The 21,413-nt window shown below is 37.9% G+C and overlaps 1 protein-coding gene across 2 annotated transcripts; it reads right to left on the bottom strand.

Moving 5' to 3' along the window:
- Positions 1-296: 296 nt before the first annotated feature.
- On the bottom strand, positions 297-20,593 carry kti12 (KTI12 chromatin associated homolog). Of its 2 annotated transcripts, XM_026935202.3 has the most exons (9): positions 20,265-20,584; positions 4,437-4,488; positions 4,244-4,296; positions 3,987-4,042; positions 3,799-3,878; positions 3,362-3,521; positions 2,669-2,731; positions 2,414-2,482; positions 297-807 (listed from the first exon to the last, which is right to left on the bottom strand). In XM_026935202.3, the coding sequence occupies exons 1-9, from the start codon at positions 20,413-20,415 to the stop codon at positions 664-666; spliced, it is 828 nt and encodes a 275-aa protein (XP_026791003.1). In that variant the 5' UTR covers positions 20,416-20,584; the 3' UTR covers positions 297-663. The 2 variants fall into 2 exon arrangements, with proteins under 2 accessions (XP_026791003.1, XP_053091037.1); XM_053235062.1 differs by lacking the exon at positions 2,669-2,731 and having other exon boundaries at positions 20,265-20,593.
- Between the last annotated feature and the right edge of the window lie 820 nt (positions 20,594-21,413).

Genomic DNA, 21,413 nt, shown 5'->3' with positions numbered 1-21,413 from the left:
GAGCATCCTGGTGCCATCTCTTCCCCATGTAAGCGACACATATGCACCCGGCTGTCCACATGATGTAAGAAAACGTGATTCACCTGTCAGTGGTTTAATGTTATGGCTGACTGGTGTAGATGGAAATTTTATTATGAAAAGTGATTACACAAATCTGACAAAAATGACTAATGACCCAATACATCAGAATGACTAATACAATTAGGCAAAATAAGACGTTGGTCTCATGTGCTTGGATATTGATGTAAAGAACACTAACAAATATTTAAACACAAGTACATAAACAACTAGAACAATTTAACACCACGGAATAATGGTTTAATAGCTTTGGTTTTAATAAAATCCCAGGATTAGTATGAATTCTTCAGTCAGAATTCTTTGAATGTAAGACTCTCACATTGGACATCAAATTGGAACTTAGTATGGAATTTGGAAATTAGTACTGTGGAAAAGTAATTCTATCAGTTGGTGTCTACAAGCATAAATACATTTATACATACATAAACACATTTAGTTGTAACATGCTAAGTTCTCTAAAAATATATACACGTTTTATTAAATTCATAATCAAAAACATGTTAAACAGAACAATGAATAATTATAACTCTTAAAACACTGAAGAAAAAAAACCCTAAAATGTGCTGTTAAATTTACAGGCAGCTATCAGTGCACACTCTTGTTGAGGTACTGCACAAACATATTGGCTATCTGTCCAATGTTCTCTGTTGGGTGCATCTTGGTGTAACTGATGAACTGTCGCCGAAGTTTCCTCAGTTCAGCTATGTTAAGGCTTCGTGTTACATCAATGTGTTGAGGAGGTTGAGGAAATTAATTTTTTGTAGTAAATACTGGTAGGTGGCATTTGAATTCCAAAAACTATTAAAGCATCTTTAGAAACTATTAAGAAGAAGCAGCAATAATTTATTGTGTTTCACACCATACTATATATAAATATACATTTATAAATGTCATCTTCCTCAAACCATGTTACTATGCCTATTAACGATATTTAAGGTCCACTGACTACACCAAACATCTGTCAAAACAGAATTTTCTATTTCACCTTTCATTTCCACCAGGGGCAATGTTTCAACACCTGGATACCTTCTTGTGTGCAGCACAGTTGAGTGTGTGCCCTCATAATTCGGCATTGATAGTGCTGAGCCATGAAGTTAGTGAACTTCGCTAGCTTGCACATATGGGTTGGAGTGGGTAACCCTCCATTTTCCTGTGTGGAAACCTTGGCGATTCTCAGGAAAGCTTCCAAGGCAACTTCTATATTGCTGGTTGGAGCTTCAAACACTTGTAGCCGACCTACTGCTGCATCCTTGTTGAGATGTTTCTGATTTCTTTCTGATTCTTTTTCTTTGGCACTAATCACCATGTGGTTGCTCACAGAATAGTGCTCTTAGTGGTAAGTCATGGAATTGCTGATTCCGGCTCTGCTTCAACACTGACTGATGGAGTGATGTATTCTCTTGTCTAGCGCTACTAGTAGGGAGTCACGATATAATTTTCACCCCAGTCCATGAAAAAAAGAATATACACACAATATGCTTGTCCCAGTGATCACTGCAGATTGTTGCTAACCTGCACTAATTCTTGGATACAAGAATTGCATAAGCAGTTAAAAATGCTACCAAGCACATTTAGTACACAGGTAAGGACCAGGAAATTTGCCAGGTACTCTTTCAGGTACTCATGAGCACACTGTCCTCCACAATAGTAAGGATGATGGAGAAGGAGGGAGGGGAAAAAGAGAGTCCAGTTTTAGAATTGAAGTTTAGTTGATTCTTAGGCAAGTTTCATAACTACTAAATGCCACTGTTCAATGCCACTTTCATAACAATAAGTTCCTTGCAAAGATGCACTACTAAGAAAGCAGCCCTTTTTGAGATACCCTCACAAAATTCAGCACTTGAACTTCACCATGCGTTGTTAAAACGACAACAAACATCAGCATGATTGGTGCCAAAAAAGTACTGCATTCTGCATACAAGGAAAGGCACCTGATACCTTGATACAAAAAAGAAATTCAACACTTTAAAATTATCTGAATTGGCCTAGTAGAGCTGGGAAATATTGCAATGATACTGAATGATACTGAAATCACACCTTAAATCCAAACTGGACATTAAAACCTGTAATAATAATGATTGCTTAATTTGTTAATTTTTGTTGACTTTAATTATATTTTTCATATTCTCTCAACTTTGCTGGTAATTTGTTAGCAAATCTTAATATTATGATATAATGTTATGTTATGAAGTATAATAAGATATTTTTGTCATATCATAATACATGGTCAATAGACCAATGTGTATTATTTTTGTGAATTTCAAACCAGCTGGACCAGAACAGAGGTATAAAACAGCCATAACGCAATTAACACAATAAGGGATGAAAAGGATATTTTTTCTGTAGCTCCTGGAATTGCAATAACATCCCCAGGAATGCTGGTTTTCTGTGAGTCAAGAACAGCCTAGGAGATAAATGCAAATTTAAGACAGTGATTTAGACAGTGACTAAAAATCCATCATGAATATAAAAGCACATAATGCAAAGCTAAACGTATACAAGTACATCTTGTGGTACAAAAGGTATTAAATCTAGATGTATACTCATAGGCCTAAAGGAGCTATTATCAGCTAAAAAAAGAAATCTTTACCATTAAGACATCTTGAGTAACTCTGTCCAGTTCGTATAAAAAGTTGGTGGTAGATAGTGGTTGCTGCACAACACAAAAGAAAAAAAGAAATCTGAATTTTAAATGATTCACTGATCATAGCTATACACTATTTACTTTTGAACTGTAAACCACAAAACTGGTGCCTTTCACTTTGCCAGTGCAATGCTGCAATTTCCCAAATCTTGCTTTTGGGTGAAATAGCTACTTATCTTATTAAAACAAAACAAAACAAAACAAAACAAAAAAAACAAAAAACAAATTGAGTATTTTTGCTTCATGCATGATTGCAGCTCATTGCTAGCTATGTTGGTGGATTGAAAGCATCTGTGAAAATGATACATTTGTGCAGACTGTTATAATAGCCATATTAGGCTTGCTTTGGCATCTTTACAGCCTACTAGAATTATTGTTCTCAGCTAAAAGTGAGATTTTAGTAATTCTGACTTACTTAAAAGGTTAATTTTAATTTCTAATTAAAATTCTAATCTAAAAAGACAGAGATTTTATGAGAGTGATTAAATGAGACTGATTAATTAAATTTATAGAGAAGCACCTATATTGCATTTCTAGTGCTTCCTGTATAAACAGACCTATTTCCCCTACAGTAAATGTTTGGTGCAAGCAGTTATATCCATATATTGAAGTATATAATAAAACTAAGAACTTTCTTACACTTTGTGTAGACTGGTTAGGTGGTGGCACTTTCCTTTTCAAAATGGCATCAGAGATAGCTTCAAATGGAAGTCTGTCCTCTTTCTGAATAGTAAAGAGCGGACTATCCCACCTATTTCTTGAATCAGGGGCTTCAAATCTCAAAATTAGAGCATTCAGACTATAAAAGGAAAAGTCCATAATTAAACCGAACAATGGCACTGCAAAAATGTATAATTCAAACATGCTGAAAATATTCACAAATGTGTATTGAGGGCTTGTTTCCTGAAAAACCTTTTACAAATATTCTAGAATTTTTCTGCATAAACAGTACAGGACAGATTTATAAAATGCACATGGTGGTTTGTGGTCATTATGGCTTTGAGAACCTCCATGCAGAAAATGTGTTTTTGAATCTTAAACCTAAGACTACAAGAAAGAGTTAAATATATTTTTACATTTCCTGGGAATATCGATAATCTGCTTCTCTTTCCTTGTTCCACTCAGAGCTCAATGCAGCCGATGTCAAACAGTAGACCTGAATAATGACATTGTGCATACAGAACATAGAAACATTAAAACTTGTTTAATCATCTTAAAGATGCTGATTGTTTTGAATGAGGTTTTATATCATGATTGCACATACCAAACAGTGTGGTGTCTGTACATGCTTGATGAGACAAAAGAGTTCATATCTGTAACCTGGAAAACCAATTAAACCCATTGAAAGTCCCAGAAATAGGTTTTTAGAATATTTAATATAATAACAAATACTTTATAAGAGTCACAATAAAATAAGACAGGGCAGAAAGTGAATGTCTTTAGTACCTTTTCCCAAAATTCTATCAGCAAATAACACCATGGAAAGTTATTTAGTATTTTGAAAATATGCATATAATTCACCTTTAATGTAATTCAAGGAATCCAGAATTACAATATCATCTTTGTTGATTTTCCTGTTTCAGAGGAAAAAAACTTGGTCATAAATTTGATGTATGATTCTTAGAAGTGTCATATAAATAAAAATCTGTTTACAGCAGCCACTTGGGTAAATAGCCAGTTGTGCATTATTATAACAAAATTATTATAAACTCACCTTTCAACTTCAGACCGCAAAGCACCTCTCAAATTTTTCTCCTTCTGTGGGTCTGGGGAAAAATTTGAATCTTGTTAGTACACACCAAACATTTAGGATATGCACTAAGGTTAGGTTGGACAATGATATGCATCAAACTGGCATATAATGTCCTAGCATGGCCAGACAGCATGTCTAGACTCCACGAAGTAAAGCTGCTTCACATTTTCATGATTGTATATGAGGTTTAAGCAGAACGAATCCACAGATGAGCATACTCAATCTGTTATCCCTATACTAACCTGTAACCCCTCAGAGCACCTGTGGTACATTCTGGATCACACTATGGCCTTTAACCACTAATTACCAGTCCACTTAATCAGACTCTTCTGCAGAAATTAAACTGCACATTCAGAGGTTTTTTGCCAGAGCAATCAAGCAGTTATGGCTGCAAGCATTCAAAATGTACTGAAGCAGCACAGGGCAACTGCTGTTGTTTATGGTAGTCATGTTTTTGCTCCCCCATTTTATATGCTTATTGAAATTATTTAAGGTTGTGTTTCTTTAGAATTTCTGACTGTGGACTTAAGCATTTCCTCACCTCATAAATCCTATATTTTATAGACCTCTGAGTGAGACATGTCACTTTGACATCAGCCATGTCTCCAGATGCAGAAAAAACCCCCAAAAGGTATAGCAAGGTATAGCAAGTCAGAATTTTTTTTTTAATGTCGTTTTTGTGCTGTTGCGTATCAGAATTGTTCATGAACATATTAGTTTTACTGCATACTGTCGAATCTGACACCTTTCCAAGCCAACAGAATATGCTCATGCTTACAGGCAATTGGGAGGAATAATTGGTCCAAGGAGCTACATCTTTGCAGTGACCTCAGGTAAGCAGCTAACAGTCGTATCAGTGAAGTTGATGTGCTAACTTAGAATTTACCAGGATTTAAATTGAATTTGAATTTACCTAACCCAAAACCTACATAGGTCACCTAAAATCTACATAAAAAAACTAGCTATCTAATACTAGATATCTAGGTCAGGTTCTTCCTCAACAGTTGCCTATAATGGACACCTTTAGCGAGCTAAAACATTCTTCAGCTTACAAATGAGTTTATGACATCTGATTGGGCAGCACCTTGGCTTTCATCAAAAATATTGTCTTAAACGTGCTCACAAACAACAAAGATGTAAGTATCAAGAGATTTGTATGCTTAAATTTCATTCTAGTATAAACACTCAGTTTCTAAGAGATATGTACATATGTCTGGCCAGTGCAGGCTAGGACACTGTTTAGGATCATTTTGCCACTGACAGAACACTAAGCCATAAGGAACTAATCTAGTTCCATAAGGAACTAACACCATTTGAAAGTGTTAGTTTAGGGCTGATTTACACTTTTGCGAGCACATCTCTGCGAGCACATCAGAAATTGTGCACACACTTGCAGACATCTTCATACTTGCATGCAATGTGAGCGCATCCTCCAGGGGCACAGACACATGAACCACAGCAGAATTAAGACAGCAAGAAAACAAAGGAAAGATCCGTGTTTCACATAGAAAAAATAAACAGAAGGCAACATAGGCATAACTTTGTTTTGAAAAGTGCTGGAAATATGAAGCCTTGCGTGATCAATTATAAGCCAAGTCAGTTGTCAGTAAAAACATTTCTGAAGAGATTTTACTCATCTGTATTCAGTGCTATGTGCAGCTTTTGTATCAAAACACTTTAACTACTGTTTAAATCCACACTTCTATCAATCACAGAGTGGATATGCTTTAGTTTGTTTCATTTTTATTGTGCTACTGTGGTTTACCTCTCTACGCTGTGGCTTTATTTGGAGGCTGTTAGATGAAAGAGAAAGTAAAGTTTGCGATCCTGCAGGATTACATTATAATGAAGTACTGCCGGTATAAAGCCCTGCACTTTATATCCATATACAACACAATATACAGTTGAGGTCAAAAGTTTACATACCCCTTTCAGAATCTGCAAAATGTTTATTATTTTACCAAAATAAGAGGGATCATACAAAATGCATGTTATTGTTTATTTAGTGCCGACCTGAATAAGATCTTTCACATAAAAGATGTTTACATATAGTCCACAAGAGAAAATAATAGTTGAATTTATAAAAATGACCCCGTTCAAAAGTTTACATACCCTTGATTCTTAATACTGTGTTGTTACCTGAATGATCCACAGCTGTGTTTTTTTGTTTACTGATAGTTGTTCAAGAGTCCCTTGTTTGTCCTGAACAGTTAAACTGCCTGCTGTTCTTCAGAAAAATCCTTCAGGTCCCACAAATTCTTTGGTTTTCCAGCATTTTTTGTGTATTTGAACCCTTTCCAACAATGACTGTATGACTTTGAGATCCATCTTTTCACACTGAGGACAACTGAGGGACTCATATGAGCATTTGAACCTCACAGATGCTTCTGGAGCATCTGTGAGGTTCAAACGCTCACAGATGCTCCAGAAGGAAAAAACATGCATTAAGAGCCGGGGGGTGAAAACCTTTTGAATTTGAAGATCAGGGTAAATTTAACTTATTTTGTCTTATGGGAAACATGTAACTATCTTCTGTAGCCTCTGAAGGGCAGTACTAAATGAAAAAATACGATATTTCGGCAAAATAAGAAAAATGTACACATCTCCATTCTGTTCAAAAGTTTTCACCCCCCGGCTCTTAATGCATTGTTTTTCCTTCTGGAGCAACAGTGTGCATTTGAACCTTCTGTAATAGTTGCATATGAGTCCCTCAGTTGTCCTCAGTGTGAAAAGATGGATCTCAAAATCATACAGTCATTGTTGGAAAGGGTTTAAATACACAAAAAAATGCTGGAAAACCAAAGAATTTGTGGGAACTTTTGACCTCAACTGTAATTGATAACTGTAGTTAACAAAGAAGTCTGCTATATGGCCAAAAGTTTGTGGACACCTGACCATCACACCCACATGTGCTTTCTGAACATCCCATTCCAGATTTAGTACTCCCTTTACTGTTATAATTACCTCCACTAGACTTTGGTATGTGGCTGTGGGGATTTGATGTTGGGCAAGAAGGCCTGGGATGCAGTCATCATGCCATCCTTTGTGCAGGCCACTCAAGTTCTTCCACTCCACCCTTGGCAAACCATATCTTCAGGGACCTTGCTTTGTGCACAGGGGCACGGTCATGCTGAAACATGTTTGGGCTAGGCCTCTTCCAGTGAAGGAAAACTGGAATGCTACAACATACAAAGACATCCTATACAATTGTGTGCTTCCAACTTTATGGCAACAATTTGGAGAAGGTACATAAATGCATGTGATGGTCAGGTTTCCACAAACATTTGGCCATATAGTCTGTAAACCAGGCTTTAGCTGAACAGCACTCCCTGTTTATTAGTGGTAATCAGTTAGTAATAATTAGTGGTATAATAATTAGCGGATAACATTTAAGTTAAAGCCAATCCAATTCCTAATAAAATTCTTGATGGATTCCTCAATCAGATTACAAAAGTACCATCAAGTTGCTAGGCTACCCAGTTTTTTTTTGCAACGGGGATGCATGCCCATCTCTTTTTCTAACATCACTAAAATCATTTGAAAGCTAGCAGTACAGTCCCCTCCAAAAGTAACAGAATGGAAAGGCCAATTCTTTTGTTTTTGTTTATTTGTCATTTGGGTTTGAGATCACAAGATGAATGAGACGATAGATCAGAATTTTAGCTCGTTTCCCGAAATTTACATCTAGATGTGTTAAACAACTTAGAACATGGTGCCTTTGGTGGCAGACTGCCTAATTTCTAGGTGAACTAGAGTAGTGGAACAGATAGTCCTAAAGTAAATAAACACTTAATCCTTGGTTGCAGTAACTGCTAGCGACCCACTGACATCACCAAATTGATCCATTCTTCTTTTGTGATGCTTTTCCAGGCTTGTACCACAACTTCTTTCAGTTGTTTGTTTTGGTGGGGTTTCTCCCTTACATGCTCAATTGGTTTAAGGTCTGGTGATTTGCCAGTCTTCCAGTTTTTCCAATGATGAAGTCATTTGTTGTGTTGACAGTGTGTTTTGGGTCACTGTCTTGCTGCATGATGAAGTTCCACCCAATTAGATTGTATGCATTTCTCTGTAAATTGGCAGTCAGAATGTTTCTGTAGATTTCTGAATTCATTCTGCTGCTACCACCATGAGCTATCATCAATAAAGATTAGTGAGCCAATTCCAGAAACAGACATGTGCAAGCCCAAGCCATGACACTACCTCCTCCGTGCTTGGCCGATGAGCTCGACTGTTTTGGTTCATGAGCAGATCCTTTCTTTCACAACATTTTGGCTTTCCTATCATTTTGGTAGAGGTTAATCTTAGTTCCAGAACTTTTGTGACTCTCTATTTCTTTGCAAATTCCAATCTGGCCTTCTGATTCTTACTGCTGATGATTTTGAGGTATGGCCTCTATATTTCTGCTCTCAAAGTCATCTATCTTAAGAACCGTTAAGGCATACATAAAAATTCTTTTTGCTTTTTATTCCTTGGCTTTAGACAAATTCATCAAATCCCTGGCCACTGATTTCCTCCATGATGGATTTTTTTTGCTAATTAGCATAATATGCAAAACCGTAACACTTAATTTCAACAAGAAATGTTCCAAACAATTTGGAAAACAACCTTCACTTTTTAAACAATTACAAAACAGAAGAGCTTCCTCTTTCTGCATTAGTCTCCAATCTGTGTGTAAAATTTGACTCCTGTTTAACCTTTGATGCCAATATCAAACATCTATGCAAAATCTCTTACTCCCACCTCAAGAACAGCTATAAACTTCACCCAATCTTAAATCAGCTGGATGCAGAGAAGCTTGTCCATGCCTTTGCCTTTGAAGTTGGTGAGGACCACATAATTATTATTTAGGCCCTGATAAATAAAAACATAGAATTGAAGGAGGGGGTATATTTTAACTAAGACACGTTTTAATTTAGATGAGGTAATCTGAGATTGCTTCAGCCTGTGGAAGCGTGACTATATTTTCTATATTTAATCCGAATGTTAGTATTAAATCAAAAGTGTGTCCCCCATTATGAGTGGGTCCTATTACATTCTGATTAACCCATTCTGAAACTAGAATGGACACAAAGGCTGTTCTTAGCAGGTCTTGTGACTTATCAAAATGAATGTTACAGTCTGCAACAATTAGTTTGTTAAAAAGGATAAACCAACCAGGATAAATTGTCTGCAGAAACAACCATGTTTGAGATTAGCAAATTCACGAAGAATTTCAGAATATGGCTCTGAAAATAATAATTAGTGGAATCTACTGGGTAGACTTATTTTTTGTGGCTATGTGTGTTACGCTGGTATAAAGAACTTGAAATGCATCGAATTTATGTGTGACGCCTAGAATTTGATTATAAATGACTGACACCTCCTTCTTATCCAGGACGACTAGCTTCATTTAGTGCTACATACTCATTTGGTTGAAGCCACTTTTCTGTTAAACAGAGTATATTAAACTCCTGATCAGTAATAGTTTCATTAACAGTAAGTGCTTTATGTGCAAGGCGTCTAATATTTAACGGTCTTGGATTCTGATCAAAGGTGCTAGCTATGCATCTAAAACCTTCAATATGATCTAATTTAATGTTAATTAGGGTACTAAAACAAAATTTGAGTTTTTCTACATTTTTGATTAGCTCAGGGAACAGACACAGTCTCAATATGGTGGAACTTGAGTGATGATTCAATGCAGCTAGCAGATGGTTGGTTTGGCCTGATTGTTCACTCCCTGGCCCTAGCTTGTCACTGATTAACTAGGCCAGTTCTGAGGCTATGAGCTATGCTGCAAGAAATGAGAGCAGCACCTTTCTGAGTGGGATGGATACCGTTCCGCCTTAACAGGCTACTCTTGCCCCCAAAACTTGTCAAATGGCAATAAGAGCAGGTAAAACGGGGTTGAATCACAATTTTACCCGGTTTATACTGTAATACATACAGTATGGTAAGAAGAGCAGTTAAGGATCCCTGAAAAAAGGTGGGAGGGAGGCTTGATGGCTGTAGGCCTTCTACAAATACAGCTGCTAGTAAAGGAGTGGGTTTGGGTGTTTTATTTAAAAAAAATAATAATAATAAAAATAAATAAATAAAAAAAATAAAAAAACAACTATACAGCAAATTATATTTAAATAAAGGCATTTCCCATTCTACATACATGTAATTTCATTATTTATCTCATCCAAAGCAATAAGATTATGTAGGGAAATCTTTGTTTCTTTATCTAGTGATGGAATATGAAATCTGTCAAAGAGTCCATTAAACATTGATCTTGGGGGCTTTTGAATATATACAGGTTAGAACAAAAATCACTAAATTGATTGTTAATGTCCAGATGATTAGTTAGATGGGCATGCACAGCTTTTTTCCATGCTCATAAAATGTGTTTTGACTTGAATAAGGCCCCTCTGTCCTGTGGAGAACAGGTCAAATTCTGTTTGATACATCATCCAACGTTTATACAGATCACTGTTCAGATCAATAGCATAGGCCTTGTCAGATTCTGATATAAATGTTAAAAATTCTGATGAGCAGGCCACACATGACTTGTGATGAAAAGTGAATAATCTAATCTGTTCTCTGAGATATGCTTTAAAATTTTCCCATAACAGAGAAGGGGACATTATCTTTCTTGAGATGGTTTCTAACAAACTATCTATGTCTGTGTTAACAGAAGTAATGGAAGATGCATCAGACAATAAAAGGGAGATAAGCCTCCATTAGGAACAGTGGGACCTATTATTGGAAAAATCCAGTTCTCTAGAATTCTTAATTCATTCTGCTGCTACCATCATGAATTACATCAATAAAGATTAGCGAGCCCATTCCAGAAGCAGACATGCAAGCCCAAGCCTTGACACTGCCTCCACTGTGCTTGATCAATGAGCTTGTATGTTTTGGATCATCTCTGTATTTCTTTGAGAATTCCAATCTGGCCTTCCAATTCTTATTGCTGATGAGTGGTTTGCATCTTGTGGTATGGCCTCTATGTTTCTGCTATCGATGTATTCTTCAAAAGGTGATACCTTCACTCCTGCCCTGTGGAGGTTGTTGAAGTCACTGAATATTGTTTTTGGTTTTTCTTCACAGCTCTCACAATGTTCAGCATCACCTGCGGTTGTTTTCCTGTGACTACCTGTTTGATGTCTGGTTGTTAGTACACGAGTGGTTTCTTTTTTCAAGACAGTCCAAACTGTTGGCTATGCCCAATGCTCTGAGTGAATTTCCCTCTTTTCTTAGCTTCAAAATGGCTTGCTTTTCTCCCATAGACAGCTCTCTGGTCTTCATGTTGGTTTATCCTTTTTAACAACAAATGTAGTCTACCCAGGTGAAATTCAGGGCTCAACCCAAAAGTAGACATTCACCGCTATTAATTTTTTAAACAATCATTCTAAGAGGGCACGCCTGGGCAGCAAGAAGCATCTTCAGTCACATGTTCCACATGAGTGGGTTCAAACAAAAGGTGCCATGTTCTAAGATGGTCAACACATCTAGATGTAAATATCAGGAAATGAAAGCTGAAATTCTGATCCATCATCTCATTCATCTTTTTGATCTCAAAACCAAATTCCTTCAGTGTAGAGCAAAAAACAACAGAACTGGCCTTGCTGTTTCCAATACTTTCGAAGGGGAACATATAATGTTTCAACCACAATGACAAAACTTCCATTAGGGTCAGATATAGTGTCAGAGGCTGTTGATGGCAATGACTTGTGGATCAAAATCACAACTCCCCTAGCCTTATTCGTGGAGTGTGAGTGAGCAGTGATGGCTGAACGGTTAAGGCTCTGGGTTACTGGTCGGAAGTTCGGGGGTTCAAGCCCCAGCACTGCCAAGCTGCTGCTGTTGGACACTTGAACAAGGCCCTTAACCACATCTGCTCCGTGGGTGCCGTATCATGGCTGACCCCGTGCGCTGACCCCAGCTTCCTAGCATTTCATTGGCTCTGTACTCATATGCTGCACAATGACAAAGTTGAATCTAATCTAACTGTTCTGCCCAAGTCTGGCATAATCTGAGCTTCATGTACAGTCAGATCTATAAATATTTGGACACTGACAAAGATATTATTTTAGCAGTCTACCCCAGTATCAGTTAGATAATATGAGCTCATTCATAATATAAGTTACTGAATATGAGCTCAAAGTGCAGACTTTCCCCTTTAATTTGAGGGTATTTACATCCAAATTAAGTGAACGGTGTAGGAATTACAGCACTTAGGTAGTACTCCCCTTTTTAAGGGACCAAAAGTAATTGGACAATTGGCTGCTGGGGGGAAAAAATGCATAGGTGAGCTCAGAAACACCAAAAGGCCCAGGAGACTGCAGAAAACAATTGTGGTGGATGACAGAAGAATTCTCTCCCTGATGAAGAAAAATCCCTTTACAACATTTGGACAGATCAAGAACACCTTCCAGGAGGTGCATATCAGTGCAAGTCAACAATCAAGAGGCAACTTCACCAGAGTAAATAGGCAGGGTTTACCACAAGATTTAAACCATTAGTAAGCCTCAAAAAAAGAAGCCCAGATTAGAGTTTGCCAAAAACATCTATTTAAAAGAAAAAAAAAAAAAAAAAAAAAAAAAGAATCCGTTCAGTTCTGGAACAACATCCTATGGACATTTGGGACAAAGATCAACTTGAACCAGAATGATGGGAAGAGTATGGGAGACAGGAAGGAACTGGTCATGATCCGAAACAGCACCGCATCTGTGAAGCATACTGGAGGCAGCGTTATGGCGTGGGTCTGTATGGCTACCAGTGGAACTGATTACCTTGTATTTATTGATGTAACTGCTCACAAAATCAGCAGGATGAATTCTGAAATGTATAAGGCTATATTATCTGCTCAGTTTCAGCCAAATGCTTCAAAGCTCATTGCACAGTGCTTCACAGTGCAGATGGACAATGACCTGAAGCATACTTCGAAAGCAACCCAAGACCTTAAGGCAAAATCGTGAAATGTTCTGCAATGGCTAAGCCAACAATCTGACCTGAATCCAACTGAGCTGCATTTCATTTGCTGAAGGCAAAACTGAAGACCAAACACCCCAAGACAAACAGGAACTAAAGACTGCAGTAACAGCCTGGTAGAGCATCACTAGGGAAGAAACCTAGTGTCTGGTGATGTCTATGGGTTCCAGACTTCAGGCACTCATTGACTACAAAGGATTTTGAACCACATATTAAAAATGGCATTTTAATTTATCATTGTTAGTTTGTCCAATTACTACTGAGCACCTAAAATTGGGGATGGGTGTATGAAAATGGTTGTAATTCCTACAATGTTCACCTGATTTGGATTTAAACACCCTCAAATTAAAGCTGAACACTGCATATTGAGCTCATATTCATTATTTAATTTAAACTCCAATATACTCTAGTAGACAGCAAAAATAATAATAATAATTTATGGACCTGACTGAGTCTCGGTTAAGAAAGCCACATCTGTTTTCAAAAACTGAAGGTAGCAGAGCACCTCTGTATGCTTGCTGGGTGGATAAAATCCCCTTATGTTCCAGTTGATAATGTTAGTCGACAGCCCACTGCCTGTCAGCTGTGCACTAGCATAAACATATGTAGCTAACCATTACCATATGTAAATAGAAAGGTGTTACAATATGTAGGTATCATCTTGTACATACTTAACAACACAGGGTCAATCCATGTGAAATCAACAAAAGTCTTCCAACTGACCATCTCTGAAGGAAATCTTACTTTCTGAAAAAATTGGAACTATTCACAGTAAATAGTGTGCAAAATTTCAGACATGGATCTGCATTAGTTTCATTTCCACTAGGGAATACTGTTGCCATGAAGGGGTGTACCTGGTCTGCAACAATGTTTAGGTAGGTGGTATGTGTCAAAATAGCATCCACATGAATGCCAGGACCCAAAGTTTCCCAGCAGAACATTGCCCAGAGCATCACACTGCCTCCGTGTGCGTTCATCCCATAGTGCATGCTGGTGCCATCTCTTCCCCAGGTAAACGATGCACACGCACCCAGCCTTCCACATGATGTAAAAAAATATGTGATTTATCGGACCAGGCCACCTTCTTCCATTGCTCTGTGGTCCAGTTCTGATGCTCGCCTGTCAATTGTAGGCACTTCTGGCAGTGGACAGAGGTCAGCATGGGCACTCTGACAGGTCTGTGGCTAAGAGCCCCATATGCAGCAAGCTGCAATGCACTGTGTGCTCTGACACGTTTCTGTCATAGCCAGCTTTAACTGTTCAGCAATTTGTGCTACAATAGCTCTTCTGTGGGACCAGACCAGACGGACTAGCCTTCACTCCCGACGCGCATCAGTGAGCCTTGGGCGCCCATGACCCTGTCGCTAGTTCACCGGTTGTCCTTCCTTGGACCACTTTTGGTAGGTACTAACCACTGCATACCGGGAACACCCCACAAGGCCTGCAGTTTTAAAGATGCTCTGACCCCAGTCATCTAGCCATCACAATTTGGCCTCTGTCAAAGTCTCTCTAATTCTTACGCTTGCCCATTTTTCCTGTTTCCAACACATCAACTTCGAGAACCGACTGGTCACTTGCTGCCTAATATATCTCAACTCTTGACAGGTGCTATTGTAATGAGATAATAAATATTACTCACTTTACCTGTCAGTGGTCATAATGTTATAGCTGATCAGTGTAGAGGCTTTAAAAACGGCCTGTAACAACTACAGAAAAAGTTACAAAGTTCCATTGGTCGAAAACGCTATTTGTTTAAGACTGGTTACGCACCCTGCTCCTATGGAAGTTTGTATGAAAGACTTCGGCAGCAACAGGCTGCTGTTACAACAGTCTAGAGGCAAAGGATTGCCACTTTCCTCTTGCTTCAACTTGAAAAGAAAGTTATCTGAAGGTTTGGAGTTCTGTATTAGTAGCTTGCTTTTGATCTGAGAGACAGCAAACGCAATCAGTTCAATAGTTACAACACAAATTACAAGCAAACAGAAATGGTAGTGGATGTTTTGAATGATTGGACATTTCGATCTGCGCACGTGTGTGCATGTGTGTGCCTGCTCGTGCGTTGGAATGTAACTGCACGTGTTGTATGTGATCACTTTTCAATAGGCAAATCAAAGTGCTACAATGTAAAAAATGGTACAAAAACTACAAGACTGCATAAAGAAGGACAGCAAATTAACAGGCATATTACTGTTAGTAAAAACTGCAAAGTTAAAAGTAAGCCATTTTAAGAAATGATCAAAAGATGCAGTGAGTTGGGAGCCATTTTGGAAGGGGCTTCCAGGAAGTGTCTGTTAATATCAGGGAGTTCAAAACATCTGCACAAATCATTGCAAATTCACATGTTGATTGGCTCACCTGCCATTTTATTAGGGGGAAAAAAGGCTGCTCTTTAGACATACTGTTTGAGTGATAATTTGTACTAGTGTTATGTTTCCTGATTTCCGCCTCCAGACTGTAGCTGGGAGGCTTGCCTGTTCTCTGAGAGCTCAAGAGCCAGAATGCACTAAATTTTCTGCCACTCTAGGGTAATTTCCATATTTCCCTTCACAATGATAAGTCATAAGAGAGTGCTGCTGAAAGGGTGGCATTTATTCCAGTAGGTTTTACATCCACGGACAAAAACAAAAGAAAGATTTTCACTACAGCATACTAAAGCAAGTGTCTCTGCAGCTCACACAAACACTTGCAGCCAAAACCCCCACCCCAAACTACAATAACTACAATGCAGAGCACCTAAACATTAACCCTTTACTCTCTAACACTAGTGTACTCTGATGTTATCTAATATAATCAGTGTAACGTAACTGGATATCGTGGCAAAGTAATATCGTGTAAGGAAGATATTACTTCTCACAAGCCTCTACCCATAAAAATGGTTGAAAACCAAGGTTTTAAGTAACTTTTAAAAATTGATGATGCTCAATTATGACTTACTGAGCCTGTCAATCACATTTCCATTTATTGCAAGTTTAAATAATGAAGACATTAATACAGGTCATGGACATTTTATTTAACATTTTTAAAATACAGTATCTATGCTTGATTGTTTTCACTTTAGAATCAACCACAACCTCAAAGTACAGCTAGCCTCAACCACACTCAACCCAACCAGTACAGCCAGAAACCGTGGGGTGCCTTTTGATGACCACTTTACAGACTACATTTCAACAACTGCACAGACGTGTAGGTTCATTCTGCATAACATCAAGAAAATCAGACCCTATCTCACTGATCATGCCACACAGCTACTAGTCCAGGCTCTTATCTCAAAACTGGACTACTGCAACAGACTACCCCAAGGCCTCCCAGCCAGCTCCATCAAACCCCTTCAGATGATTCAGAATGCAGCAGCACGCCTTGTATTCAACTAGCCCAAAAGGACCCCTGTCACGCTCCTCTTTATCTCCCTCCACTGGCTTCCTGTAGCCGCCTGCATCACATTCATGGCCTTGATGCTCACGTACAAGATGTTGTCAAGAACAGCAGCCTATCTCACTACACCATAATTATAGTTGATATCGACTTAAGAATCAATGGAGTAGCTTGCTGGCTTTATTGCAGTAAGAGGAAAAAAAGTAAATCAGGATTTATTATTTATTAATTTATTATTATTTAATACATTTTCCAGTATTGTTAACATGGCAACAATAATAATATTGCAAGATTGCTGGTAGATTGTGCCTGGCACAAAAACAGTCATGATTTTATTTAGTATAATGTCCTCATCCCCCCAATTGTAATTCCTGTTTTCAACACTGTCCACACCTGAATTGTTTCTGAATTGTTTTAGATGCGAGTGTGACTTCATCAAATGCAGCAGACAGGGTACTGATTTTAAACAGCGTTTCAATACTATGAGATGTGAGCTCTCATGTGCTGTACAGTGGCAGTCACTAAACCTGATGACATAGCAATACTTCAACTGCATGGTAAAAATGCTTATCTTACTTACAGATGATCCATGACAAAACCAATCTGCACTTATTCATCTCTATGGAAAAACTCTGGTGCTGCACTCAAAGTTCACTCAAATTTAACTATGACCCAGTTTATGCTGACCCCTACAAAGTGCAACTAAAGAGTTATACGTGACATAACAAGAATGTGCATTTTCTCCCGTCTTCTCCAAAGGGCTACCAAAGCCAGAAGAATATTCTATGAATGATCTGCTTTCAAATGTGTCTCGATGACATAGCACTGCTTCAGGCTTGCAGTAAAAACACTCATTCGTATAATTCGTCTAACGCTTGCAAAACACGATCATCTGAACGTCACGGCTGATTTTTTTTACTTATGCAAGCACGTCAGGACATCGTGCACAGACGCTCACACAGTGTGAAGTATTCATACTTGCATGTAACATGAGCGTGTCCTAAGAGGTGCTGTCATATGAACAATACAGCGAAAAAGAGCCAAAACACGAGGTCCATGTTTCACTATAGAAACAATAAATAGAACATAACAAGGACATAATTTTGTTCTGAAAAGTGCTGGTGGGAAAAGAAACCTTGCGTAATTAATTATAAACCAATTTAATTCTCACTGCAAGCATTTCTGAAGTGTTTTAACTCATCTGTAATTCAGCATTATAAGCTGCTCTTGTATTGAAGCACTTCAATTTAACTAGTATTTAAATACACAATTCTATCAATCACTGATTGACAGATGCTTTAGTTTTTATTTTTATTTTCTTGCTGTGGTTTATATCACCTACACTGCCCCTTTATTGGAAGTCTATTAGAAAAAATAGAAAGTTACGTGTACAATCTTACAGGATTAAACAGGCCTAAATTAAAGCCGTTATAAAGCCACACACTTCATATATTTATATTAACACAATATTGTTTTAATATTGTTGTTTTCTGTAAATAAAACACAGCGTTGACTCGCTTGTGTTCATTCATACTCACTCTTCAGTGCGAGAATTTTATATTTAAGACATACTGGTGTCTTTAATAAAAATTTCTCCTCTATGATAAACTCACACTGAACAGCAAGTATAAATGAACATAACTGAGTTGTCCCCCGTGTCTCATTTTTGCTTCATACATGGCGATATGATGTGTATTACCATTTGCATTTTTGTTTACACAAACATACAATGTCTGCCAAATTTCAAATGGAAAAGCAAAGTCTGTGTATTACCATTTACATTTTTGTTTACATGAACGTACAATGTCTGCCAAATTTCAAATGGAAAAGCAAAGTCCATTTGCAATTGTATTTACCATGTCTTACAAAGTATAGCCCTGCCATATCGCAATAACAATAGCAATTACCCTTTTTGTTTGCTATTTCACTTCCTCGGCGACGTGTATGGAGCCTGCCAAAATTCAAATACAGTCGCAATTCGCTTTGCATTTCCGAAGCCTTGCACAGGCTTTTAAAATTCAGCCAAATTTTATCAATGTTTTGATCTATGATTAGCAATACTTTTGTGTAATTATACTAAACCTTATAATTTCCAGAAAACCATAATTTTACATTATGTTTGGTATAAAAATCCTTCAATAATCTAAAAACATCAAACATTATTAGACATGTGTATTGAACATTTTATTTATATTGAACTATCCAAAACACAAACCATTCCAAACAAATCACACTCAAAAACGAACCACGGTGTGCCATATAACAAATAAAAAATAAATTACTTTGCGCAAATTTGGTTGTACAGTTCTCATATGCCTCTGAAAGTTGTTAGTAGACCCTGCTCGATATATTTTTACCTTGCAAATTCTACATTCTGCCTTTATGTTGTCTATGTTATTAAAATGCATCCAAATGCTACTTTGTTTGCGACTGTCACTCATCTTGTTTTTTGAACTGAAAGAATGATCTTTTCGCCACATTGCTCTGCTAAGCGCCCTCCATGCAGGAGTGAAGCACTGGCACAATTGTCTGCATGTTTTCCTTCTTGGCCGTCGATTGTGACTGACGTCACTTCCAAATACAAACACGCGTGTCCGACGTGCTAGCGTGCAAATCGACTCTAACTCTGATTTAAACAATGACAATCCGAGTTTGATTAAACCCGCAGAAGAAATGCCACAACGTCTTATCAAACCGTTTCCGGGTACGCAATCACACACGACTCCCAGCCAACATTCGCCCGACGTATAGCACCGAAGCTTGTGGGAGTACTGCACTCTAGCACGTCTCCGCATGCCACGTTTACCCACGAGCCCCCTCTCTGCCTCGCAACGCAAACACGCGGTAACGCAGAAGTATAAATCGCCCTTTATATCACACAAGCCTACTTCTCCATATAATCTAGGCATAATAATACATTCGAGGCATGTATTAAATAGAAGTGTTACACAGCTAACACAAGACATGTTAGATATCAAAGAAATATTAAAATATAATTTGATTTAACACTGTCCCAATTGCGTAAAGAGACGCACTGTTCGGGAATACTGACGCCACATGCTAAAATATGAGACAGCGGATCTTTCGTTGAAATTACTGGCGCAAATTAGCGTTCTAAATTATAATTTCTTTGAAACTACTGGAGCAAATTATATAAATGAAAATACATTTTAGTTACTAGGTAGATTTTAAACAGCCCAACCAATCACGACAGCCTGTAAGAAATCGCGTATCCCACTTGAAAGGCGGGAAATGTCATTATAATATACGGAACATAGCTCTCTTCCGTTATCTCAAAAACTTTTGTCCATTGTAATTTTTTCCCCATTTTTTTAAACCATATGGCAGTATATAACACAACAAAATCTTCTAACCATTATGACTCAAATATCTTTGTTAAATATTAAAACTAAGTATTTACATAATTAGCTAAGCTGACGGCGTTTAACTGCAACTCACCTGCATACACCGAGTTCTTATCAATACCCTGCATTTCATCTCCAATTATGTCAACTTGTTTATCCGTATTTTCGCCGAAGTAATCTCTTAATTCGTGAGCTCGGCGACTTTTGCCGCTGCAAGGAAAGCCACATATTATAATTAAGGGCATTTCGGGCAATATGTTTTTTGGCTAAGAAATGGGTGGGTCTTCTTCTTCTTCTTCTTCTTCGGGTTTCTGTTGAACTACTGCCATCTTCTGGCTATAAGAGTTAGTTAACGCCTATACTGTCCTATTCATGATTGTCTCCTCTTTTCTGTTTCTTCCCTTACTTTCCACAATACCAACTCTATTTTGTGCTCTCTCCCTTTCCCAGCTGGCCTGTTGGATGACTATCTCCATGCCCCCACAAATTTATCAAGTAATTTACGAGCAGCTGTTTCTGATCAAGTAATTTACGAGCAGCTGTTTTGTCCTGTCTCAACCTGAAGCGCACTCACTAGTGATGTTCTCACTGCCCCTAAACATGTTCTCAATACCTGAGCCTATATTACATACAGCCTCGCAAGCACAGATTTTGCTGCCGGTCCAAATACCACACTCCCATGTCACAAGTCTAGCACTGATCTTAATAGAGCTACATATAATACAGTCAGGTCTGGAAGTATTTAGACAATTATGGAGTTTTTGTGATTTTGCTTCTATACACCACCACAATCTATTTGAAATAAAACAATCAAGATGTGATTGAAGTGTAGACTTTCAGCTTTATTTTAAGAGGTTCCACAAAAATATGGCATTTACCATTTAGGAATTACAGCCATTTTTAAGCAAAGTACTTCCATTTTCAGGGGCTCAAACATATTTGGACAATTGACTGACAAGAAGTTAACTGACCAGGTGCAGTCCATTCCCTTGTTACTTCAAGACAAATGAAGCAGATAAAAGGTCTGGAGTTGACTGGAGTCGACTGGAGCTACCAATATTAAGTCCAAGGAGATCTCAATGCAAGTGAAGGAGGCCATCATTAGGCTGAAAAAACAACATAAATCTATGAGAAAGATAGCAAAAACCTTAGGTGTGGCCAAATCAACAGTTGGGTACATTCTTAAAAAGAAAGAAAGCACTGGTACGCTCAATAACATTGAAAGACCTGAAAGACCACGGAA

This window comes from Pangasianodon hypophthalmus, chromosome 6, assembly GCF_027358585.1.
Source record: "Pangasianodon hypophthalmus isolate fPanHyp1 chromosome 6, fPanHyp1.pri, whole genome shotgun sequence".
Classification (NCBI taxonomy): Eukaryota; Metazoa; Chordata; class Actinopteri; order Siluriformes; family Pangasiidae; genus Pangasianodon; species Pangasianodon hypophthalmus.
This window is presented reverse-complemented; position numbering and strand designations above follow the sequence as displayed.

What these genes read in the sequence shown, in the direction of transcription:
- kti12 (XM_026935202.3), bottom strand. Translation starts at nt 20,415, where the DNA reads ATGCCCTTAATTATAATATGTGGCTTTCCTTGCAGCGGCAAAAGTCGC. An exon ending in TTCCTTGAATTACATTAAAG is followed by an intron (nt 4,043 to 4,243) that starts GTGAATTATATG and finishes TTGGTTTTCCAG; the next exon opens with GTTACAGATATGAACTCTTT. An exon ending in TTACTCAAGATGTCTTAATG is followed by an intron (nt 2,483 to 2,668) that starts GTAAAGATTTCT and finishes TTTATCTCCTAG; the next exon opens with GCTGTTCTTGACTCACAGAA.